The sequence below is a fragment of the Meriones unguiculatus genome, chromosome 1 (genome assembly GCF_030254825.1).
Source record: "Meriones unguiculatus strain TT.TT164.6M chromosome 1, Bangor_MerUng_6.1, whole genome shotgun sequence".
NCBI lineage: Eukaryota > Metazoa > Chordata > Mammalia > Rodentia > Muridae > Meriones > Meriones unguiculatus.
The window spans coordinates 17,713,163-17,740,123 of NC_083349.1; the positions used below are offsets into that span (position 1 = coordinate 17,713,163).

General features: G+C 41.5%; 2 protein-coding genes across 2 annotated transcripts in view; both read right to left on the bottom strand.

Moving 5' to 3' along the window:
* Positions 1-2,021: 2,021 nt before the first annotated feature.
* Positions 2,022-26,961, bottom strand: part of LOC110563310 (olfactory receptor 13G1-like) — a 28,396-nt gene continuing 3,456 nt past the window's right edge. The window contains exons 2-3 of the mRNA XM_060382062.1: positions 6,612-6,683; positions 2,022-3,833 (exon numbers count right to left, since the gene is read on the bottom strand). Of these exons, the coding sequence (XP_060238045.1) occupies positions 2,866-3,789 (924 nt within the window). The 5' untranslated portion in view covers positions 3,790-3,833; positions 6,612-6,683 and the 3' untranslated portion in view covers positions 2,022-2,865. The remainder of the gene's footprint in view (positions 3,834-6,611; positions 6,684-26,961) is intronic.
* On the bottom strand, positions 19,814-22,198 carry LOC132655910 (olfactory receptor 13A1-like). Its single transcript, XM_060390304.1, has one exon. The coding sequence runs from the start codon at positions 21,389-21,391 to the stop codon at positions 20,405-20,407; it is 987 nt and encodes a 328-aa protein (XP_060246287.1). The 5' UTR covers positions 21,392-22,198; the 3' UTR covers positions 19,814-20,404.

The following is a 26,961-nucleotide window of genomic DNA, read 5'->3' on the forward strand; positions in this document are numbered from 1 at the left end:
TGCTGCTGGCCTCTCTACACCACTGGACAGTAACACCTCCAGACTCCAGAGCATTTGAGGCTTAATCTCCACAGCCCTGGGACCTGAGATCAGACGCCTGGAGAAACTGAGAAGCTGAAGCCTCAGAAAAAGCAGCAGCCACTGAGGCCTCAGTTGAGGCTGCTGCTGACAGGGAACTCAGCCAGAGGGGGCCGTGTTTAGCTGGAGCTAGTCTGAGAGCTCCTGACCCATCCTTGTGGCAACAATGTATAAACTAGCCATTCCTCCAAGGCAGAGAGCTTTAGATGGTCTGACACTTGCCAACCCAGGGAACAGAAATCTGACCCCTCTGTCTAAGTTCATAGTTAAGGAAAGTTGTTTTGTTTAGAGTTCAAGTCTGTGTAAACTCCTAGGGCATGAGTTAATAGGCCCCTCCCCCACACCTCTCTGTCAAACTGGCAGTTCTAGCCTCTGTCATCACACTCATCTCCAGCCCCTCAGAGGGACCCCTCTCAGATTTATGCTAATATTAGGTGAAAAGGCTGAACAAAACCCCACAAATCTCTAAACTTCCCCTAAGCTCAAAGCACCAATTCTCACTCTGGAAACCTCTGTCCTAAAAAGCTCCACCCCCTAAAAATCCTATTAAAAGCTGTGTTTGCCCAGTTCTCTGCTGTCTGGGTGCAGAGGCAGCTACTCCTAGACTTGTCCCTCCTCTCCTGGACTCGTTCCTCCAATAAATCTCTCTCTTTTTTTTCATTTTTTAAATATCCATATTTATTTTTTAATTTTCATTGATTACACTTTATTCACTTTGTATCTCCCTGTAGCTCCCTCCCTCCTCCCTTCCCAATCCCTTCCTCCCTCCCCCTTCTCCATGCATGCCCACCCCCAAGTCCACGGATAGGGTAGCTCTTCCTCACCTTCCTTCTGATCCTAGTCTATCAGGTCTCATCAGAAGTGGCTGCATTATCTTCCTCTGAGGCCTGGTAAGGCTGCTCCCCCCTCAGGGGAAGGTGATCAAAGAGCAGGCCAATCAGTTCATGTCAGAGACAGTCCTTGTTCCCATTACTATGGAACCCACTTGGACACTGAACTGTCATGGGCTACATCTGTGCCAATAAATCTCTTAAAAGATGCCTGGTATGACTCTCTCATCAGAAGATGTCAAGAAGAGAAGAAGCAAAGAAGACTGGAGCTCAGGTTTCTAAGATCCTCAGCTCATCAACCGCTGATGAGCTTCAATGCCTCTGCTGAGGATGCCTCCTCTCAGAGCTGTGTGGTTTCTGGGTTCCCATGTCTCAGGATACCCTCCCCACTAGGACACTGTCTCATCTTGGAGCTGGGATACCTTCCCAGGCTTGAGAGTTGTGGGTTTTCTGGACATCTTCCCACCCGATCAGGAAGGCAACATGTATGTGTCCCTCACTCTATCCATAAGAACGTTGGTAAATAAATGGTCTGCTTTCATTGTCTTCTCCCTGCTTTACATGTGGTCAAGCACTGTTCTTCAGCTATCCACATGTATTCTTACTCTTCCTCTACTAGGCAAAAGTGGCATGTCACTATGGAATCATTGAGTGCAGTGCCTCACAGCAGTAGACTGCATGGTGGAGATGCTTCCATTCGTTGTAGTGGCTGGCAAAAGAGGATTTTAAACTGATTTCTCCTTTTCCCTTACCCCATGTTTGCCTGTCCCCAGTGCATCTGGAGGGACTACCCACATTGAAGATTGGATACAGCTGCTCAGTGAATCCCCTTTGGAAACAGTGTACAGATAATCACGGAGGTGTCTCTCAGCAACTTCCCAGGAGACCTTAATCCACTTAAACTAACCATGAACATTAACCATCACAACCATGACTTGCTGACATGGTCCTGTCTTAGCTGATGTTTTTCTCCATAGTGCTTACCTACTTTGGTATCTCTTGCCATCTCTTTTCTGTACAAGTCACATGACTCTATATAAGCTTAGAGCTGATAGTCACCCAGACACTACATGTGTGAAATGCTCAAGGTATACATGCTCCCACTAACACGAATGCATCTTAAACTCTTTATTTCTGAGTTCCTGACACAGGAACAGAGATCGTTTCAGTTAATGTTACATGCTACATGCAGTGTTGAATAATAGTAACCCTTCATGATGGTTGGGTCACACAAAACTCATCCAGGCAGGAGATCTACTGAGGTACAAGATAGAGTTATGATCTAGCAAACCTCTGTAATAAAATGGGGTCTGAGATGAGCCCAACAAACAATTGTCTGGCTCTGGTCTCATATATTTGGATGTTGGCATCAGGGAAGGTCCCACAGGGATCAGAGGCTCTCAGATTCAGACTCTAACTCAGGTCCTCTATGAGGACTTTTTTCCCTCGACCTGGTGAATGAACCAAGTGCCAGGGGAACCTCTGAGATAAGAATAAGAAAGATGAAAACAGCCAAATCAGGCCAAGAAATATCTAGAAGTGTGAGCATGATTCATTATTCTTTATCCCTGTAACTATTCACTCTTGACCTTTACTGCAGAGGGTCAAAAATTTTTAAACAGGGTTCACTTTGACTACACTGAAGATCTAACTAGATTTGATTCAGTGAGTCATAGAAATATCTTAACATTTAATAGCATTGAACTAATAAGCATACATTTTTTTGCATGAACTAGAAATGGTTAGAGCTATCTAAAACATTCAAAAGAGTAGAACACTAGTATTATCTGGTAGACAGTCTGATTTTCCTTTTACAAACTGTGAACAGCTCTTCTAGCTCTTCTAGGACACACTTAGCCTGTGTCCTCCAGAGTCAGGAGTTACAAAAAGGAGGGCTTGGGTGACATTTTAGCTCCTTACCCACTGATTCCAGAGTTCTTCTCCAAGCTCAAAGTCATCAATGCGGAAATAAGAGTTTTTTAAAGGATGCTTTGAACTCCTTGTTTCTCAGGGTATAGATGAGGGGGTTCAGAGGTGGGGTCACAGAGGTGTACAGAACGGCAATGGCCTTGTCCAGGGGTCCAGCAGTCCCCAGAGCTGGCCGGATATACGTATATAGGACGGTGGAATAATAAAGGGTGACCACAACCAGGTGGGCAGAGCAGGTGGAGAAGGCACGCTTCTTGCCCTCAGCTGAGCGGATGCGCAGGATGCTGGCAATGATGAAGCCATAGGATGCCATGGTCAACAGAAAGTTCAGGCCAGTCAGGAACATGTCTGCAATGACTGTCATGATGTCGTTGATGAAGGTGGGGCTGCAGGACAGCATGAGCACAGAAGGGATCTCACAGAAGAAGTGTGTGATGAGATTGGGACCACAGAAGGCCAGTGGCAATACCAGACAGGTGAGCACCAAGGAGTTGAGAGCTCCAGTGAACCACACAAAGGTTGCAAGGGCCACACAGACCCTGCCACTCATGAGGGTACCATAGTGCAATGGCCGGCAGATTGCAAGGTAGCGGTCATAGGCCATGGCAGAGAAAAGCAGAAGCTCAGAGCCCAGGACCGAGGAGAAGATGAACATCTGTGTGAGGCATCCCCCATAAGAGATGGTGTTCTCTGCTACCAGGCTCTGCAGGACCTTGGGCAAGACAGTCACGGTGCAGATCACATCCATCAGGGCCAGGTTGACTAGGAAGAAGTACATGGGAGTGTGGAGGTTGGAGCTGCTGTGGATGGTCATGATGATCAGCCCATTGCCAGGTATGGACACCACGAACAAGGCGAAGAAGAGGCAGAAGAGGGCATCCTGGATCCAGGGGTCATCCACAAAGCTTTGCAGGATAAACATGGTCACAACCGACTGGTTCCCAGGAGCCATGGGAAGCTCCTCTAGGCTCAGGATGGGAATTGTAGCTTGGGACTCTAGCAAAAGAAGTAACGAGTTTTAATCTGATTAGGAGGAAATCATTTCAAAACTCAGACAACAGTCAAGTCTGTGTAATGAGGCACCTGTTCTGGCAAAAAAAAAATAAAAAATAAATAAAGAATGGTTTAGTTTTATTCTTGTGGCTCACAGAATAAAGGAAAGAGCAGGTCACAGACACACCACACACAGACTCACTCTGTGAATATGGGTGGACCCTGGAGGGGGGTTTCTGAGAAAATTGTTCCATACAAGCTGCACCTTATCAAGGAGGGGGAGATCACCATGCTCATGTGAGTCAACCAGGATGTAGTTACTTGGGACTGGTATGTGGATGCTGAGGAGACATGCGTAATCTCCAAGTGATCAAGGAGGGGTGAGGGGCAGTGAGAAGGGTTTACTCTGGTGCTGGATTACGGGGAGTAACACACAAAACATTAATTGAATGTCTCTCTGGAGACAGAACCAAGTGTGGCCTTTGTGACAATGTGGCTTCTCATCCAGGTGAGAGCAATGAACCCAGAATTATATCTTTTTTTAAATTTTATATTAGTTTATTTACTTTACATCCAGTGGTACCCTCTTCCTCCCCTTCTCTCTGTTCTTCTCCTTCCCCTCCTTCCTCTTTCCCTCTTTTCCCAAGAAAAGGGAGCCCCTCACCCATACTAACCCTCCCCAGCACATCAAGCACTTTAGAACTGCACATATCTTTATCTCCTGAGGCCAGGCCAGGCAGCCCTACCAGGAGGAAGTGATCCAAAACCGGGTAATAAAGTCCGTGTTAAAAACAGCCCTCCTCCACTTGCCATTTGAAGACAAGGGAACTGGAAAGGAGATGGAATGGGGAGCGAAAAAAGGGTAGGGATCAGATGTGGAGAGAATGGTGGTAGAAAGTGAGACGGGATGGGCTGGGGACAGGAAGAGAAACTGGGGAGACTCTATTGTTCAAGCTGGAGGTCTGCTACAAGGTAGGCGCCTGGGAGAATATGGGTGTGACTCTAGCTGGAACTCCTACCAGGGGGCAGGGGAGGCATGAAGACTGAAGTGACAGCCTGCTAGCATGGCAGGACTAGTGGAAGGAGGGGATCAACCACCCACCGACAAAACTTGTGAGCCAAAAATTACCCTGCCTACAAGAAGTGTAGGGATAACGAGGAAACAAAGATAGAAGGAAAGTCCAAAGAATAATTGGCTCAACTTGAGGCCCACCCCACGGTATAGAGCCAGCCCCTGACACTAATAATGATACTCTGCTATGCTTGCAGACAGGAGCCTAACTTGATGTCATCTGGAAGGCTCCAGCCAACAGCAGATCGCCACAGATGCTGGGACTTACAATCAAGCCTGGGGCAGAAATCGGGGTCCTGTGGAAGTGTGGGGCAAAGATGGAAGGACCCAGAAGTGACAAGAGCCTCTTAAGAAGGTCAACAGAGACAACTGACCTAGTCACATGGGGCTTTCAGAGACTGAGATAGCAACCAAGGAGCCTGCAGGATCTGGACCTAGAGCCTCCTGCACACATGTAGCCGGCAGGAGGCTTGGTCTTCAGAACTGTATCTTGAAACTCTGTTCTGATAGGATTCTAGGCTAAGGGGAAACATTCAAGACTTGTGCCAGACCTTTGAGAAAAGGTGGGTTTCCTGAGGATCCTAGGGTATGTCTCCAACCCTGGAGCCATCGAAATTCTGCAGGTCCTCAGTGCAGCTCCTGCAAGGCTGCTCAGAGAGCCCTCTAAAGAAATCAAACAATCCCTGTGGGACTACATTTACTTCACTATCCGGCTTGTCTCTGGAACACACTGGACCCAAATGCTGAAAAAGCACCTCCTGTTGATAGCAGAGGGAGTTGTGGTCACCAAAATTGAGGTCATCTGGAATATGCGTGTACTGGTCGTTTGTCACCTCCCACTACCAGACTCTGACAATTAGGGTATCATGAAAGATAAATCCTTAAGTAAAAGTTAAGAGTCAGATTGTAAGGCCAGGCTGAGAGCGACAGGTGCCAGGACTTTCCATTACGGCCTCTCAGATGGAGGGTAGATGTTCTGTGCTCTCATCCAACTATCAAGTCTAGCATGAAGTGACATTTCAGGTTTCCGGGTAAAGCATTTTACATTTTTACATGCTCTAAAACGGAAAGTGGCCTCTGAGATTCACGTACTGAAGCTTCCAACACACTCTGCACCAGCCCCGATTCTCCACCCCACAGTGCTTCAGAGGGGTTTGCAGGGAGAGGAGTGACTATTCTTTGCTGGCTCCATCCCGGCCTTCCACCCGGCAAACCAAGCTCAAAATCATGATGGTGCAGCCTGGGCTGGCAGTCCTGGGAGCCTTCACCTGAGGTTGATCTTCACTGATTTTTTCCAAAGGACCTTAGACCAGGCTATACACAACCAGTAGCCCCTCCATTTCACAAAGAGCTCTACTTGGCTGGGGTGTGAACATGGTGTTCATTAACACCAAGAGTAACTGACCCAGTTTTTAGATTTAGCAGACAAAATCCAGGAAGTTGGACTAAACAAGAGCACCCTTACAAAAACATGTCTCAAATCCTGCCTAGGAAACCCTGAACAGAATTTGTTGCTGATCTAAAATGCAGTTTGATCTGGTCTCCTTTATTTTGTCTGGCCACTGATGTCCACCCCAAATCATCCACCTCTTACCTTATTTGTATTTGAGGCCAGGACCAATTGTGAATGCCTCTGTGCCACGATTCACAGAATGGAGAGATGAGTCACTGTGTCAAACATGAGAATATGAGTCCTGCCCCACACTAACCTCGAATACTTGCCCACAGTAGACTGTATAGAAGGGTCAGGAGCAGCTTTCTGCATGCGCTGTCTCGGCAGCCTAGAAAGAAAAGAAAAGGGTGAAGTCAAAGGTCATTCCTCCCCCTGGGGAAAGTGAAGTGACCTCTGCATGCTTTTCCCACTGGGATGAGGTTGAAATGTCCATGGTAACAGCTGCCCCAGAGAAGCAAAGGAGCTCCGTGTAGGAAGTGCTGCTGAATGGCATGCCACACAGCCCTACCCCACCCCCAGAAGCTCCCTACTTCCTGTTTGAGGGATTGAACCCTACTTTCTCCCAAACCATGGCTAGCATGTTTCTACATGTCATTGTGTAGTGATGAGCAGACTACACAAACTACATGTGAAGAAAGTATTTCCGTTTCCTAAAGTCTGGAGAAGTCTCATGAGTGTGAAACCCACCTGAGTGTCCTTACGCATGTATCTGTGTGTTCAGCAATGTATGTGCAAAGGAACCTGAGAGGAGAGAAGAGGAGGAGGAGGAGGAGAGAGAGAGAGAGAGAGAGAGAAAGAGGGAGAGAGAGAGAGAGAGAGAGAGAGAGAGAGAGAGAGAGAGAAGCTGTGATTTCACTATTATCCATTCTCCAGTCCATCATCTTACTTCTCTGTGATAGCGCTTGGACCTGTTGATCCTCCTCTGGACATCAGAAACATGCACAGAAACACACCTTTGTCCTTTTACATGAAGTCCCTGTGGCCCTAAAACACCCAGATTCTACTAACACACCTCCTGATTGAACAGATGACAGGAAAGAAAAGACACAGCCAGATTAAGCAGCAATACACATTAGTGAGTTTTGAAGCTAATATTTTCTAGATGAGTTCCTAGGACTCTGACATAGGGTTGGGGATTCCTGTCTAGACAGATGCGTCTGGACCCTATAAAAGAAGGTCATCTAGGTCATGTCCTCACCACACCATTTGGTCTGCAGGGATGCCTTAGTCCTGAGGAGTATAGAGGTGTCTGTTTGCTTCAGGTAATCCTGGCTTAAATCTAGAAAGCTTTGGCTGTGTGATGCAACCCAAAGCAGTCATGACCCCATGGGAGCCATGCCCCAGAGTCCTGGCTGAGGAGGACTTGCAACTATGTCTACAGTGGAAAGTGGAGCTGGAGAGGGGCCTGGCCCCAAGGACAGATGAGGAGGACATTGGTTATGCTTGCTTTGGTAGAAACTCATATGGTTTTCCAGATGGAGCTTACTTCTTCACATCTATGTCACAGTTGACCACAGCAAGGAAGGGCTCAGGGTCAAAGGTTCACTGGCTAAAGCTCACCAGAAAAGGATCTCAGATTTCTCCAATGTTGTGGGACATCACTGCCTTCATTTGAGGCTGTGATGACAAGGTTTGGGAAAGGGACAACCTACTCATTGTATCCTCATCTTGGCAGACAGAGTTGGAGCAGGCAGGAGTCCAAGATCCCAGGCTCTTGTTCTGTTGCATCCATCAGCCACTCAGGAGCTGTGGGGTGCTGCACAGTCATCTGGCTGTTGCTACAAAAGCCTAGGTCCTCAAAAAGGTGCCAGCCATGTGTCCTCAAATGGACTCACTTCTCTGGGTATGTTCTCACACTTGCTTCTCAAGACAAAGTTTTTGGGATGTCAAATGTCTTCAGTTTCACCAGATATATAAACAGAGTAATGTTGAAAATAGTATCCTTTGTGTTGGAAGGATTTTGTTTTTTTATTTAAAATTCAGAAACATTAAGTATTTTTATTTTAACTTTTGAAGTCCGTACTTATTCATATTTATAACACACATTTTAGGATAGCAATTTTATTTTCATTTGCATTTTTTTAAATTTTGGGTGTTGTAAAAACATTATCATAGTCTACAATCTTTGTTGTTGGGAACAACATTTTGCAAGAATTTCAGACTTACAGAGAAGCTGAGGAATACCACATCATTTCCCCACCTTTTGTCCAGCCACTTCCAATCCCTTTGTGTCAGCCACACATACCAATAAACGCCCTCTATCTGGAAATCCCAGTGACCACACCAGGCTGAGACTGAAGTGGTTGATTCTCACTTTTATACCTGTCCTGCATCACAAACTCTCCAGTCTCATCCCCAGCCCTATAGCAGCCTGGTTGAAGGACCTGTCTTCCCATTCCACATTCAGTCTTGATGAACTCTGTCAAATCTTGGAGTGGACTCAGTTGTTTCTTCCATAGACCTCCCTCATCCTCTTTCCTCCATGTCTAGCCATCCCCTTTCTTTCCTGTGCCCAAAATGCTTCCTACCCAGACCTTCAGTTGGTCATACCTGGTGGAAACTCTGGTAGGTGAACCATACTATTCTTCTTGTCCTCCACTGTAATCTCTCCATTCTCATCCAAACCCAGTAACAAACTGCTTTTAGATCACACTCCTCCTACTTCAACTGTATTCACTAGAGACTCCCACTCTTGGATCGGACCCAGGGTCCCCTAATATTTCATCTCTGTCTTTCCAGATAGTTCTTTGCTTTACAGTAATCTATTTCCAGGATCCCTTATTCCCACAACACCTTCAACACCTTATACAGTCAAATTCTAAGTGTTAGCTCTGAAGCCCCACTCAGCCTTTTCTTTTAGCCTTCCTCTATCCCTCTCTGCCATCCACTGACCTGCACAAGCAATCAGCCACCACACCTTCCTAATATCTAGAGTGCAACAGAAACTGAGGAATGGAACATCTACCCAACAAAGACATGACCTAATGTCAACAACTGAAATCACCTCAGTCATCCCAGTCCAGATACCTACACAGTAGAACAAAAACACAAATACTAAAATTGAAGATAGTATGCTTCCACCAGAGTCCAGTAGCCCATCTACAGTTAGCCTCAAGACATATAATATAGCAGCTGAAGCACAAAAAGAGATTTCAAAACACCATTTATGAGTGTGTTCAAGGCTCATGGATAGAATATAAATAAATTTCCTAATGAAATCTGAGAAAAAAAAACCAAACAAACAGGGGAATGAATATAATGACAGCAATTGATGACATGAAAGAATAATTTAACAAAAACTAAAAATCACTAATTAAAACCCAAAGTGGGATAAAACTGAAAATGAAAAGTTTAGGAAATGAAACAAAACAAAACGAGTAAGAAAAAAAAAATCATAAGTACGCCTCACTAATAGCGTATAAGATGTAGAAGGGAGAGTTTCAGAAGTTGAAGATGATACAAGAATAAATACCCCAGTTTAAAAGAGATGTTAAATCTAAAAAAAAAATGCAGACACAAAGCATTGAGGAAATCTGGGACACTATGATAAGACTCAAATTGTGTATTCTAGGAATAGAAGGAGAAGAAACTCAGGGGAAAATATTAGAGAAAATATTTTCAACAAAATCACAACCTAAAAAAGGAGGTGCCTGTCAAAGCACAACAAACACATAGAACACAAAATAGGAAGGCAGAAAGAAATTCTCCATGACACATAACAATCAAACATTAAAAGTACAGAACAAAGAAAGAATATTAAAAGCTGCAAAGGGAAAATGACTAAGAACACATAAAGGCAAATCCATTAGAATAACACCTGACTTCTTTATATAGAATAAACGTCAGAAGGGCCTGGACATACGTTCTACAAACTCTAAGATACCATATATGTCAGCCCAGATAACTATGCCCAGCAAAATTATCAACCACAACAGACAAAGAAAAACAATGTATGATAAAAAACTAAATTTAAGCAGTATCTATCTACAAATCCAGCTGTGTAGAAGGAACTAAAAGGAAAACTTCAACCTGAAGAAGTTAACTACACCCAAGGAAACATAAGGAGAAAATATTCTCAGATCAACCTATCAAAAGAGGAACAAATCCATACCATAATTAAAAAAATAACAGGAATTAATGAACGTTGTTCATTGATAACTCTCAACATTAATGATCCCAGTTCCCAATAAAAATGACTAACAGACTAACAGATTTTAATTAGAAAACAGGGTTTATCTACTGCATCCAAGAAACACACCTTACCATCAAGGATAGGCATCACCTCAGGGTAAAAGAATGAAAAAAAGAGATTCCAAACAAACGGATCACAAAAGCAAGCAGGGGTAGCCATTTTAATATCTGAAAAATAGACGTCACACAAAAACTAATAAGATATAGGAAGTACACTACATTTTCACCAAAGGGAAAAAGGATATTGCAATTCCTGCACCAAATATAAGGTTATTTAAATTTATGAAAGAAAACTACTACAGCTAAAATAAAATATTGGCTCTCACATGATACTGAGTGACTTCAATACCCAACTCTTACCAGTAGACAGACCATCCAGATAAACACTAAACAGAAATGCTGTAGCTAAATGATGTCATCAATCAAATGGACCTAGCAAATAGTTACAGAACATTTCTTCTCTGAATGGCTTAGAACTTTCACAACATTGACCACATACTGGGGCACAAAACAAGTCTTAACAGATCCAAGAAAACTGTAATAGCACCCTATGTTCTGTTTGACCACCACAGATTGGATAGCAACAACAGGAGAAACAGCAAGAGAAAGTTTTAAAATAGAAACTCATGAAAATTAAATAACTCACTATTCAGTAAAAAGTGAGTCAAGAGTGAAGTTAAGGGAAGCATTAAAAACTTCCAAGGACCATGCATGGAGATAGCCTAGACCCTCTGCTCAGATGAAGCTCATAGGCTACTCAGTTCAAGTGGGTTTCCTAGTAAGGGGATCAGGGGTTCTCTCTGACATGAACTCAGTGAACATTGGACAGCTTTTTGATCACCTCCCCCTGGGGAGTGCAACTTTGCCAGGCCACAGAGAAAGACATGCAGACAGCCTTGATGAGACCTGATAAGCTAGGGTCAGATAGAAGGGGAGGAGGTCCTCCTCTATCAGTGGACTGGGGGAGGGGGTCATAGGAGGAGTAAAGGGAGGGTGGGTGGCATAGGGAGGAGAGGAAAGAGGGAGCTACAGCCAGGAAACAAAGTGAATAAATTGTAATCAATAAAATAAACAAATTTTAATAAAAAAAGAAAATGAGAACACATGCCCAAACTTATGGGACTCAAATGGGTGGTTTTAAGAGGCAATTCATTACACTAAGTACTTCATCAAAAATAAAGAGATACCATATTAACAAATTAACAACACACCTGAAACCTCTAGAAAAAAAATGTGGCATAAGAGGCAAAAGTAGTAGATGACAGAAGAATAGTCAGACTCAAGAGTGAAATCAATAAAATGGAAACAACAACAAAATATACAAAGAATCAATGAAATGAAAAATTGGCTCTTTGAGAAAAATCAATAAACTTGATAAACCCTTAACCAAATTATCTAAAAGACACACAGAGAAAACAGCAAAATTAATAAGATTGTAGGAAAAAATGGGAGGTATCAGAACAGACATTGTGGAAATCCAGAAAATCAAAATGACGTACTTTAAAAATCTATACTTCACCAAACTGAAAAATCTAAGAGGAATTGGTAAATTTCTTGATATATACAACCTACCAAAGTTAAATCGAGATCAGAAAAACAATTTAAGCAGATCCCTAACCGTAGTGAAATAGAAGCAGTAATAAAAACATCTTCCAAACAAAAAATTAAAAAAAAACACAACCTAGCATCTGATTGATTCAGACAGATTTCTAACAAACTGTCAAAGAACAAATAGCAACAATATTTCTCAATTATTAACAAAAGAACTGAAGGAACATTTTCTAATTGTTTCCATGAAGTCATACTTACCCTGATACCTAAGCCACATAAAAATCCAACGAAGAAAGGGAATTATAGATCATTTTTCTCTTTTTTTTTTTTAGATAATTTTCTCTTATGAACATACATGTAAAGTTTTTCAATAAAATTCTTGCAAAGTCAATATAAGAACACAACTTAAAAGATAATCCACCATGATCAAGTAGGATTCACCCCAGAGATACAGGGATGCTTAAACATAAATAAATCAATAAACATAATATACCACACAAACAGTCTGAAAGACAAAAATTACATGAGTCTTATAGGATGCAGAAAGGCACATACCTCAACATTAAAAAAAGTTATTTACAGCAAGCCTACAGTCAACATCAACCTAAGTGGAGAGAAACTCAAGTCATTTTTTCTAAAATTTGGAGCAAGACAAGGATGTCTACTCTTTTCAAACCTATTCAATATAGTACTTGGAGTCTTAGCTGGAGCAATAAGACAACTGAAAGAGAATATGAGATACAAATTGGCAAGGATGAAGTCAAAGTACCTTAATTTGCAGATGATATGATTTTAAACAGCAATGACATTAATAATTCTACCAAGAAACATTCTATCAACCATCAGCAAAGTATCAGGATACAAAAATAACACAAATAATTAGGAGCCTTCCTATATACAAATGACAAACAGATTGAGACAGAAATCAGGGAAGCAATATCTTTTACAATAGTCTCAAAAACTATCTTGAGGTAACTCTAACCAATCAAGTGAAAGAATTATGTAATTAAAAACTTTAAGACGTTAAAGGAAAAAAATTGAAGAAGATATCAGTAAATGAAAAGATCTCCATGTTCATTGCTCAGTGGGATTAGTATAGTGAAAATGGCCTTTCCTGAAAATACAATCTAGATATTCAGTGCAATCTCCATTGAAATTCCAAAACAATTTTTCACAGAAATAAAACATACAATTTTTCAGCCTCATATGAAAACAAACAAACAAAAAACTAGGTCAGCTGAAACAATCCTGAATAATAATAATAATAATAATAATAATAATAATAATAATAAAAACTACAATAATAATAAAACTGGTGCATGGTCCTTTGAAGGAGTCTGGCAATTGGAATTCTGCCTCCTGGCCCTTGCATGAATTCTCAAGGCTACAGGAAGCTTTGCCAGGTGATGCAGATGAGTTGCTACTGTGAGAAAATTTCCCTGTAACCCTTTGCTATATACGTGCTGATTGTACGTTCAGTAATTTGAGGCTTTGATCAGAAACCTGTCTTGGCTTCCATTCTTCGTGTCTCTGCCCCTCCCCATTCTCACTCTCTCTCTCAGGTAGACCCTGTTCGACTAGCCCACGAGATGGATCAATCCCTGGTCTCAAATTCAACTAAAGAGCTATAGTACTAAAAAACAAATCATGGTATTGACACCTTGATCAATGCAATCAAATTGAAGACCCAGACATAAGTCTACCTAACTATGGATACCTGATCTTTGATAAAGAAGCTGGAAATTCATTCCAAAAAAAAAAAGAAAAGAAAGAAAGAAAGCATCTTCATCAAATGGTGCTGGTCAGACTGGATGTCTGCATGTAGAAGAACAAAAATAGACCTGGATTTATCAACTTGCATGAAGCTCAACTCTACATAGAACACGGACGTTAACATCAGCCCAGTACACTGACTGATAGAATAGACCATGAGGAATAGTCTTGAGCTCATTGGCACAGAGAAAGACTTTCTGAACAGGAAACCAATAGCAGAGCCTGTACGACAACTAAGAAATGAGTCCACATGGAACTGAAAAGCTTCTGCCTGACAAAGGAGCCATCATTCAGACAGAGTGACAGGCTGCAGAGTGGGAAAAGGTCTTTATCAATTATACATTCAACAGAAGCCTAACATTTAAAGTCTATACAGAGCAACAACAACAATATAAAACCCTGGACATCAAGAAAACAAAAACCTAATTTTAAAATGGAGTACAGAACTAAACAGAGTTCTCAAAATATGAATCATAAATGACTGAGAAACATTTAAAGAAATGTTCAACATCCTTGGTCACCAGGGGGATGGAAATCAAAATTACTTGAGTATTTCCTGTTACACCAGTAAGAATGGCCAAGAGGAATAAAAGAAATGACAGCTCATGCTGCAGAACATGTGAGTTAAGAGGAACACCGCAACCATTGCTGGTGGGACTGCAGACTTGTACAGCCACTATGAAAACCAATGTGATGGTTCCTGAAGAATCTGGGACTAGATCTACTTCAAGGGCCAACTATACCACTCTTAGGCATATACCCAAGAACCCTAAATTCTACTAAGAGACACTTTCTTGCCTGTATTAATTCCTGCTTTATTTATAATGCCAGAAATTGGAAACAGCCTAGATGGCTGTCAACAGATAAATGAACACAGATAATATGATACATGGACATAAAGGAATATTACACAACTGTAAAAGATGAAATTATGATAGTCACAAATAAATGGAAGAAGCTATAAAAAAAATCATCCCGAGTAAGATATTCCAGATCACAAAAGACAAATATGGTTTATATTTGCTTGTATGGAGTGTTGGGTAAGTGTTTGATGAGGAGGCTTCAGTCTGTGTAATCAGAGGTTAGGTATAGAGTAAGGTATTAGGGAGAGGAAAGTAGATAACTCCCAAGGAAAAGGAAATAGAATGTAGCTATGAATGGGTGAGGATAGGGGAAGACTGGAATGGGAGAATTAAACAGAGGGAAGAAGGGAAGTGGGGTAAGGGAGAAAATATGGGGAGGGACAGTCAGTTTTAAGAGACATTTGAGGGTCATCTTGAAAGCTACAACAGTCTTAAAATACACACATACATATAAGACAAAAATCTAAATGGAATCACGAAAAAATGGGAGATAAAGTTCCAACTAGTCCTCTCTTGGCACCTAGTGAAAACTCGTGTGCTAGCAATGGAATATATCCAATTGAGTTTTGGACCAAAAGAATCCCATGAAATCTCCCAAACAACCAGGCTATTGCCAAAGCTATTAGTTACCCTCTGATGGTAAGACCCTATTGCTAAAGAAGTCATTGAAGATGGAAAAATCAAGCTGGGGCCTATGTAGAGCCTTCACCACTACTGACTAGAGTTCATGGTACTGGAAGGTACTCTGCATTCTACCAGAGGAGAAACGTAAATACCAACTCAGCTACAAACCCTTCAATCTACAGTGGTGACCTGTGTGCCTGATAGGTTGGTGAAATAGTGGCACAAACACTGTAGGAGTAAGCAGCTAATGGCTTTAAGACCCATTCTGTAAGTGGAGACCCATGCCTGACACCACTCAGGTGGCCAAGAATCTGAGACTAGCTCAATCACAGATGTAAGAAAAATACAAACATTACTTTTCTGCTAGTAAGATGATTCCTAATGACATTCTCCTATACTCACAGATCAGTATCTTGCTCAGTCATCATCAGAGAAGCTTATCCATGCAGGTAATAGAAACTAAAACAGAGACCCATTAACCGGAAAGCGTTCAGAGAATGAGAGACCTTAGAACACTCAGTCCTAAATATGATGTCTCCATGAGCTCCCTTCCCTCTAGTTCAGAGGACTATGAACCAGAGTCCTCTGGTTCAGAGGACTAGGCAAAAAGATTGAAAGCGCAGGTGGGGATGGAAGACACCAAGTGAAAAAGGCCTTTCAGACACAACAGGGCTGACACACATTTAAACTCACAGACTTGGCAGCATGCATGCACGAGTCTAAACCAGAGGTGTTCCCAACAGTGAGATGGGAAGTTGAAACAAACCACCATCCTAACCCAGAAGCGCTCTCCAGTTAACAACTGTTCATAAAAGAAAGACTGGTTTTCTCCAACATTGTCTCACTTGGCAAACCAACCACCCTGCAGGCCAATGCCCAGCAGCTGATGGCCAACAGAAAACAAGCTCGATGGTGCTTTTGCAGGGTTTGTGTCTCATAATACCTTCTCTTGACATTTTTTTTAACCCTAAAGATCTTTGCTTATGTTTCATGGTTTCCAGTTTTGTGTGTTTGTGGGTTTTGTCTGCGTGTGAAGATATGTTGTGCTTTTTTCCCTAATGTTTCATTCTATCCTGTCTTGGTTTTATTGCCTCTTTGTTTTCTAATGAGAGAGAGAGAGAGAGAGAGAGAGAGAGAGAGAGAAAAGAAAGAGTGTGGGTTTGGGTTAATTTGGGAAATGGTGAAGATCTGGGATAGGTTGGGAGCAGGGAAACCATGATCAGAATATACTATGTGAAAATTATATTTTGAAATAAAAAGAAAAAATTAAAACTATTTTAATTTATGAGTCCAAAAAGAAGTCTTGGAAATGGTAAATACTTAAAAAAGTAATTGTTACTGTAAAACTTTGGAAGGGGGTCTATGTGGAGCCATCATTTATTATCAGGAAATTTGGGATCTTTTCTTGGGTTCCTAGTCTTATTACTACATTAACTTAATAACTCATTCACACGGAAGAGCGAAGGCAACTTTTTAGAACTTAAAAGAAAAGCCTTGAGTCCAGGCCAGCTGTAAATCTTGCAGCTTCCCAAAATAAAATAATGGAGAAGGGAAGGCGGGAAGGGGGCATTCTGTTTGAGGGGGAAAGTGTGGAGGCCAGCCACATGGCTCAGGGAATTGTTTAGGGGAGAAGCAAGAAGGCTTAAAATATTAGGGAATTAAAAAAAAATCAGGGAAAGCAAGCTGTAAGTCTAATAACTGCCTTGGAGGAAAAGAATGAAGAAAAGAAGGTGAAAAAAAATCCATGTATGAAAATAAGCCTGAAGGAAGGTCTGTCACATGGTAGCAGATAGACACAAGCTGGGGACCAGAGCTGGGAGAGAAAGGACGCCAAAAATTGTCAGGGAGTTTAAAAGCATACTTACGCTCTGTCCAGCACCTGAATGAAAAAGACAGAAGGAAAGAAAAAGGAATAGTTCTTTCCCTTCAAATGAGGACTCAGAAAGGCTGGCAGACACAGCCAAACCCCATGGTAGCTCCTATGCACTGTGCTAGTGGAAGAGATTCCTAGGAAGGAAAAGTATATCACCTTAATGTGGACCCTCCTTTCTAAGGGTTGCATCCTCACACCCTACACCCACACCCCACCCTGGTCCTTGATCTCTTGCCCAACCAGCTTAACACCCAAGGGAGACAACAAGGGCTTGGCTCTGCCTAGAGGTAGATTTCATTTTTACTATAGCAGGCTTTGTTTGGACTGTGGACTTGAAACGAACCCCAGCCACTCTGTTGGTGGTGATGGTGCATACTGGGCACAGAGAGCTCAGGAGAAGAGGGCAGGCTTGTTTCTGCCTCACATTGATTATTTCTTTCTCACATTGATTAGGTCCAATTCTAAAAGCTCCATTTGATCGCTTTATTTTATTTTATTTTATTTTTCTTTATAAATTATACTTTACTCACTTTGTATCCCCCCCCGTGGTTTCCTCCCTCCTCCCATCCCAACCCCTTCCTTCCTCCACCCTCTACATGCATGCCCCTCCCCAAGTCCACTGATAGGGGAGGACTTCTTTTCCTTCCTTTTCTGATTCTAGTCAATTAGGTCTCATCAGGAGTGGCTGCCTTGTCTTCTTCTGTGGCCTGGTAATGCTGCTTCCTCCTCAGAGAGAGGTGATTAAAGAGCAGGCCAATCAGTTCATGTCAGAGACAGTCCCTGTTCCTATTACAATGGAACCCACTTGGATACTGGACTGCCATGGGCTACATCTGTGCAGGTGTCTTAGGTTATCTCCATGCATAGTCCTTGGTTGGAATATCAGTCTCAGGAAAGACCCTTGTGCTCAGATTTTTTGGTTCTGTAGATATTTGTTAGGTCCATTTGATTCATGACATCTGTTAGTTTCATTATTTCTCTGTTTAGTTTCTGTCTTGATGGCCTGTCTGTAGGTAAGAGTGTGGTGTTGAATTATCTCACTATTCATGTGTCACATTCAATGTGTGATTTAAGCTTTAATGATGTTTCTTTTACAAATGTGGGTGCTCTTATATTTGCGACATAGATGTTCAGAGTTGAAATGTCATATTGGTGGATTTTTCTTTTGATGAGTATGGAATGTCCTTCCCCATATCTTTACATTAATTTTGGTTGAAAGTCTATTTTATTACATATTAGAATGGCTACTCCAGCTTGGTTCTTGGGTCTGTTTGCTTGGAAAACTTATTTCCAGCCTTTTACTCTGAGGTATCTTTGTTGCTGAGGTGTGTTTCTTACATGCAGCAGAACAATGGATCATGTTTATGCATCCATTCAGTTAGCCTATGTTTTTTTTTAATTGGGGAATTGCATCCATTAATGTTGAGAGATATTAATGACCAATGATTGTGAGTTCCTGCTTTTTTGATGTTGGTGGCAGTAGTGTGTGTGTGTTTCTTCTTTTGGCTTTACCTGATTTTCTTGGTGTAATTAACCTCCTTGGATAGGATTTTTCCTTCTAGCGTGTTCTGTAGGGCTGGAAGTACATAGATATTGTTTTAATTTTCTTTCTTTCTAGATTTATTTTATTTATTTATTACATATACAGTGTTCTGCCTGCATACCAGCAGAGGGCACCAGATCTCATTATAGATGGTTGTGAGCCACTATGTGGTTGCTGGGAATTGAACTCAGGACCTTTGGAAGAGCAGCCAATGCTCTTAACCTCTGAGCCATCTCTCCAGTCCAGTAGTGTTTCTTTTATGAACTTGGATGCCTTTGTGCTTGTTTCATAGGTGTTAAGAATTGCACACAGTGTCCTTCAATACATCTTCTGATTAGTTTTAGTTTGAATCTATTTTGTCAGATATTAAATTGGCTAGTTCTGCTTGCTTCTTGGGTACATTTTTTTGGAATATCTTTTTCCATCCTCCTGATCTGAAATGATGTTTATCCTTGATATCAAAGTGTGTTTCTTTACGTAGCAGAAGGATGGATCCTACTTTCATATATGATTTGTTAGCCTGTGTCTTTTTCCTGGGGAATTAAGAGTGTTGATTGATGGTAAGAGTTATTATTGATCAGTGTTTTTATTCCACTTATTTTGTTGGCATGATTGGTGCCCCTGCTCCCACATTTTGATTTGTTAGTGTGTTCTCTTGAGTGTGTTAAATATCTTCATGATGAAGTTTTCCTTCTAATGCTGGACCTCAAGGTGTGTATGTTGGTGGTTTTTTTATTTCTCTTGGTAATTTTTGTCTTATTTGTTTGGGTTTGTTGTTCTTTGTTTGAAAGAGGGAATAAGATACAGAGACAGAGAGATACAGAGAGAAACAGACAGATGGAAAGATTGGGTGAATAGGTAAGTGGGTAGGTGAGCTCTGGGGAGGGGAAAGAATATGATGTACACTAGCATTTATTATCTATTTTTTGATGATTTTTATTTATACCATGAAATAAGACTTCCACTATACCCTTAGCATGTAGACTTTCAACTAGTTTCCTCAAAACTATTTGTTAGAAATAATGAATATTTCCCGTGAGTTCAATTATCATCATTTTCATAAGCAAGCTGGACTCTCATGTGTGAATTCATCTTTGAAACATGAAAGAATCTCTGTTCCATAGATTACATCTTTCTCCATTCCAGCTTTGACTTCCACAGCTCAGTAGGAAGCTGTGAAGTGGACGCGCAAGTTACTCCACTTTTGTCTTCTCAAGATTCTGTGTCCATTCTGTCTCCTCAAGTCTCCTTATGAAGTTTATATTTAAGTTCTGAAACAAGGTCCTTTGATGTCTACAGGGAGGCACTGGATAAAAGCACTTTGTTTCATGACTATCGCCATTGTCATGGACTGAAAATCTTCCAGTTGAGGTGTGCAGAATCTCCATTTAGATAAACTTTACTGTTGAAATGGTTTCTACTAGTCAGGAAGAAAATGTTTCTGAGTTTTGGTATACATTACTTCTAAAGAATTGTGTTGCTTTTGAGGTTACAGAAAGTGTAATTGTGCACTCCTTGCAGCAGAGAAAGGTTTTCTAAAGCAGCAATAGGTACACTTCCACTGCATGAGGCTGCTCTCCAGAAAGCATGTTTAGAAGCAGCCCAAGCTACAACAGCCTGAACATCTCCACCTAATGTGAGAAAGAGGGCAAGAGTCTGCCCAGGGCGAGCTTGACATCCTTATTCCTCAGTGTATAGATGAGGGGGTTCAGGGTCGGGCTGAGGACCGAGTACAGCACTGAAGCCATTTTGCTTCTTTCTGGGCTGTAGCTGGAAGCAGGACTGATGTAGGCACAGAACACAGAGGAGTAGTACACACAGACCACGATGAGGTGGGAGGAGCAGGTAGAAAAGGCCTTCCTCTTGCCCTCAGCAGAGCGCATGCGCAGGATGCTGGCGATGATGTAGCCATAGGACAGCAAGGTGAGCGCGAAGTTGATACCTCCATAAAAGGCATCTGCCACAAGAGTCATAACGCTATTCACATATGTTGGGCTGCAGGAGAGCAGGAGGAGTGGGGGGATTTCACAGAAGAAGTGGGTGATGACCTTGGGGCCACAGAATGACAGCCGTGTCATCAGACCAGTGTGGACAGATGAATTCAGAGCACAGATGGACCACACGCCAATGGCCAGGGCCCCACACAGCTGTGGGCTCATCCTGGAGCTGTAATGCAGGGGATAGCAGATGGCCACATAGCGGTCATAGGCCATGACAGTGAGAAGCAGCAGCTCAGAGGATGCAGACCACACAAGGAAGAAGAGCTGGGCCATGCATCCCTTGAAGGAGATGGTGTTTTCTTCAGAGACTAGGCCAAGCAGGGCCTTGGGCAGCACAGAGGAGGTGCAGATAATATCCATGGTGGCCAGGTTGCACAGGAAAAAGTACATGGGGCTGTGGAGCCCAGTGCTGGAGGTGACCAAAGCAATGATCACTATGTTGCCTGTAAGAGCCATTGTGTAGAGGGACAGGAAGCAGCCTATCAGGAACAGCCTTAGACTGGGGTGCTCTGAGAAGCCTTCCAGAACAAACTCTGTCACCATTGTCTGGTTGGGACTCAACATCATCCTGGAGCGTTTTGGGTCCTCTGCTGTGTCTGTCAGCTTCTGAGAAAACATAACAGTCTACCACTTCAAAGTCTGGTTTCTAAACTTGTCATCTCAAATTTCTCTGGTGTAGAAAGGAAAGGAATGAATGTATTTCCTTCATGAATCCCATTTTCCCTTATTGTCTGTATCGCACTTTTTGAAACCACATATATTTTATATAAATCTGATTTCACATCTAAAAACTTACACACTGTAGATTTGGATCAAGAGGGGCATCTGCTCCTTTCTCATCTTGTAAATTTGGGATGAGTGGAGCGTCTTTCACTCAGCTCCTCCCTGTCCGACCTCTCCCCTCTCACAGCAGGTATTTCCCATTTGATGTCAAGGTTTGGATGGCATACACTCTTGTACCTTCCTTACCTTGGAGTGGGGCTCTTTGAGCCATTTCAACATGGTAATTGTCTTTTCCATGGCCAAGTAGCCATGTATTTTCTGCATTTTACTTATTGGGACCTGTGAATTCTCCTGTAGATGAAACTTTCCTACCTCTAATCCACTTCAAATCTACCAGCCCAGATGGTCTCAAACCTCAGCCTATAATGTACTTCTGTGTCTTTTCTGTCTCAACAAACAATGACATCAAAGTCCACATAACCATAGTTGAAATCATTGCCAAAGGCCATAGACTTTCCTGTGTGCTTGCAATGACAATTCATAGAAACTTAACATCACCTTTTCCAGTGTTTCAAGATGCTTATTTTATAGAGCACACTTCTATCTCTTTGACTCATTGTCTTACTATAGCCTATGCCCATAGATCCATACAGGCTTCTTGTTCCATGAGCCAAGAATGATGTTTTGCATCTTCTTACCTCTCTCACCCAAAGAGATAGTAATCAATGATTAGGAATTGTGCTAATACTATGTCCATTTAGTAGAAAAATAGCAGTTGCTTTTTCCCCCATATGGCCTATGATCTATCTAACCACAGGTACTTGGCCCCTGTTAAGAGTTCCAGGTATGGGTTCCAGATAGTGAAGTGAGCCTCATCTGGTCCTCAAAGCCTGCAACTATATCTTTTCAAACATTACAACTCATGTTCTCAGTGTCCTCGGCTGTTTCATGGTTGGTTTCTGGCTTCTTGGCATTCCCAGCATTCCTAGTTTTCTCCTCCATCACCCAAGGAGTACAGCGTGTACAAGTTATGATAAATGGCCCTCTTCCACTAGTCCAAATTTAGTATGTCTCCCCCCAGTTCTTCAGCAAAACACACTCTTGCTTGACATGGAAGGCACACCTGACATCGCCCATCAGCCTTTCCATAGGCTCCTTCATGTTTTCATATGTGAGCACACTCTTTCCCTATCTAAAATCCTGTGTGTGGCAATTGTTTGTAGGGTTACTTCTCTAGAAATATTCTTTGCTTTGCACCTCTCTTTCAGTGCCCAAGACAGAAAGACATTATCCTTCATGACAGAGCACATTCATGACTTACTAGTCAGTGAAGTGTGTTCCACTTACTGACTCCAGTGGCTCTCATCACTTCCCCAATTTGCCCTACACCAGTCTTCTAACACTTTATTTTGTTAAAGTCAGATTTTATTCTTCGTATCTTCTCTATAGTATAGCTCACAACCTATTTTTTCCTCATCTAGGTAGAAAATACTGAGTTTTAAACTTCATAGCTGTCTTTATTTCAAGCTAGACATACTCAAATGTTATATTTACCCTCTGCAACCATGTGGACAGTGTTGAGTCTGACCATGTTTCTTCCATACTTTCAAATCCATTGTGCTAGAGAATGCCAATGCATAGCTTGGTATTTCATTTTATTCTCCAGAAACAGAATTATCAACGTAATTCCTGAAATGATTTTAGTAGTTTCTGGATCTGGGTACCTAATTCAACTACACCTTAAACTATCAGAAATACTCTTCTGATAGTACTAAAAACCTTTTGATGATGTTCAGTCCAAATCCACAGGGTTTACCGCCCCCCGAGTGCAAGGAGTGTTGATTCAGAGTGACGCTAGGCTGACCTAGAGAGGAAGATTTAAGAAATAATTGAAACCTGTAAAATACATTTGCTGTTTGATAGAATTCTCCTATTACCTATAGCACAACAATAAAAAGCTAATCACATGGACAATAACTAATAGGTATCTAAATGGAATACATGAGAAGAAATGAGAGTAATGTAAATAAAAGGGTGATCTGAGAACCCAGATGTATGTTCACCCACCTAAAGACACATGACAAACAAGTAAATATAAAAATACACACTAGAGAAAATACAGCGTCTTCAACAAAAGGTGCTCTTCAAAATTCACAGTTACATGTAGAATAACGAAACAAGATTCTTACCTCTCATCCACTTCAAAACTAAACTCCAAGTAGGCCAAGGACCTCAGTATATGACCCAAACATTTAAACAACAGAGGAAAACTATGAAATATCCCTGAACTCATTGTCACAGGAAAGATCTTTTTAAGCAGGACCATGGCAGCACAGGCATTAAGATCAATAACTGACAAACAGGCTGAATGAAATAATAAAGCTTCAGTGTATCAAAGTGCACCACCATCCGAGTGAAGAGACAGGCTACAGAACTGCAAACATTTTACCAAGTATACAAATGACAAAGGGTTAACATGTAGACTATAAAAATAATTTTAAAAATTTATCTTGAGAAGAAAAACAAATTACCATCAATCTCACCTTCCCCAGAACAATCTGAACTACAGTAACAACCTGCTTTATAAGATATGGCCGTCAATACAATAGTATCAATTCACTGTTATGGGACCCATACCTGGAAGTCTTAACTAGATAGATCTAGTGATTAGATAGATCATAAGCCAAAGAAGAGAACCTACTACTGTTTTCTACTAAATGGATGTAGGGGCAACATAATTCCTAATTATTTATTGCTGTACCCATATAGCAGTTGATCGTTCAAACTCCATCAGAGGAGCTTCTTCTTGTGATAGATAGAAATTAACACAAAGGTCTACATGTGGTCTATATAAACAGAATAAGAATCTTTGGGGTGCTTAGACCTAAATGGGAAATCACGCTTCTTTTCTCATGAGCAAGGGTTCTTCATGGAAGAGGAAGAGAAACACAGATTGTTGGAGCCAGAGATGTTAGGTGACTTCCAGAGGAGAATGTTTTCTAGAAACAACGGAGGCAGATAAACATATGAACTCACAATGATTTTACAGCATACACAGAATAAGTGCAAGCTAGACAAAACCCCAGCCCTGAAGAAAAGGGAGGCACGTAGCCCGGCCCTTCACTGAGGAGCTATTGGCCTTTGCTAGCTTCTGAGGAAGGCAGAGTCAATGTAATTTAACGATATGAACTCTCTCTATAGACCACACTCCAAAGACGACCACACACTTTAGAGTAGGTGGCCAATAAAATTGGATCCAGTGAGTTTTAAAAGAAAAAGAGAGTTATAAAAGTTGAGTGGGCAGAGAAAGGGGAGTGTATCTGAGTGTATCTGTGTTGGGGAGGGAAAGTGAACCTGATCAAAAACAATGTATGAAATTCTCAAAGGATTAATTAAAACATTATTTTTTTAAAAATACAATATTTCAAATGCTGGCTATGTTGTCATATACTTTTAATCCAGGCTGTTGGGAGAGAGGGTAGTTTAAAGCCAGACTGGTATACATAAATGAGTTCCAGAATGGCCAAAGCTACATAGTGAGACACTGTTTCAAAAAGCAGAAAATGGTTCCCAAGGAAATAATACCAATGTATCAGAGAGACACCAACACTTGCTTGTGGAGAAGCAGTAATACTGCCAAATAAGTGGAATAAGCCTAGAATGAAATAAAGAAGGGGCACTTTATATGTTCAAAGTTATTACTTATAATAATATAATATTATTATATTAAAAAAACATGATCCCTTTTATGTACAGTAAAATAGATGGGAATGGAGATACTGCATTTATCTCTCACATGTGGAAACTAGTATACTCTATCTTAGTGAAATAATGACTAATAGACATGCTAATAGCAAAGATGAGGACGTGTTAAGGAAGGTAGGACAGTAGGAACTAAGCACATTTAGACAGAGATCTAGGCCTCTGCATGGTAGACTGACTACACTCCACAATCATCTCTTATGTATTGACAAGAAGAGAGGAGCTCAAAAGTTGAGAATGAGAGATCACAAAATCTCAGAAGCAAACATTTACTTAGAATATGTGCAAAAACATTGAAATATCAACCTATGTCTCATCAACATATGTAGTGACTTTCTATTACAAATAACTGCATTGACCGACACCATTCATGGTAGCTATTAATATTCATAATACCAGTTTAGAAAAATATATCACAGAAAAGCCAGATATAAACAGACAACAGTCTGGATAGAGCCCAAAGCTTAAGATGTGCAAAATGACTGTTCACGGTGGAGGGAAATACACTTGAAATTTGATCTGTAGCAGGAAATGCACATCTGTGTTACATTTTAATTATTGTGGCCTGAACAAGAGGATGCAGAGGACCCCTGAGATCCTGAAAATATCCTGCATCTTCATAGAGCTTGGCTATATGGAAGAAAGCACCCGTGTAAAACACAGCGAATGATTAAAAAAATGGAAACTTCTTCCTTAAGTGTACCTTGAAACGGTAAAGATAATTTTCACTTGTTAAGTTTACTTGGTGTCAAAGCCTTGGCATCTATCTTTCAAATGGTGTGTTAGAGCAAATAGAATGTATAATAAGTGTAACAGGAGCCACAGGCCTTAAGGTGAAGAGAGGAGACACCCATGAGAGAGGGGAGAAAGTGTGACCTCTGAAGAGTATGATTACTACTGAGAGGTTAGGTGGAGACGCGCCTTTTGGACAGTGTACCGCAATGTCTTTGACACCTGGGTACTCCAATGGCAACATGCACACTCATGCATTCACTTTACAACAGTGAGAGAATGAATATGAGTGTGTGTACAATACCAATACCAGACAGGTCTGAAACAAACACAAGAAAACATCAATTGTTGCATAGCGAGTGTGCCAAAATTTCTGGTCAAATCCCTATTAACCACGTTGAAAACTGCCATGTTCCACTTGAACATGAAAACTACCTTGTTTCACTTAGAAGCAAGAACAGAACAATTACAACAAATGTCTGAAGCCTGACAAACATTGTATCTCAGTAAAGGGACTAAGGGCTTGTTCAGGGCCTTGGCTCGGACAGTGTGGTAACAACCTGTAAGATCTTGTAATACCATTATAAAAAAAATGGACACCTGTCCTAGGAGACAGAGACACCATCAGGGCTCTTGCCTGTGAACCCTGAAGCACCTAAATCAGAAAAAAAAATAGTGAAATCAGACAGGTGCCCAATTCTGAGATTTCTATGCAAAATTGAGACTGGCTAGTACACTGGAGCTGAGCTTTGTTCTTGAAAACAGTGGAGAGGAGATTAGAAGATCATGATAATGAATCTAGATGGGCAAAGGCTGGATTGAACACAGGACTTGAAGATAGTCTCGGCTCCCCACATGTGTGCCATCTTCACAGGAAGAGCTCTGACTTCACCTTGTGCACCCCACCAAGTGGTACCCATTGCTGCTTCTCATCTGGATCAAACCAGGCTTCCCCTGTACAGTATCATGGA

What these genes read in the sequence shown, in the direction of transcription:
- LOC132655910 (XM_060390304.1), bottom strand. Translation starts at nt 21,391, where the DNA reads ATGTTTTCTCAGAAGCTGACAGACACAGCAGAGGACCCAAAACGCTCC.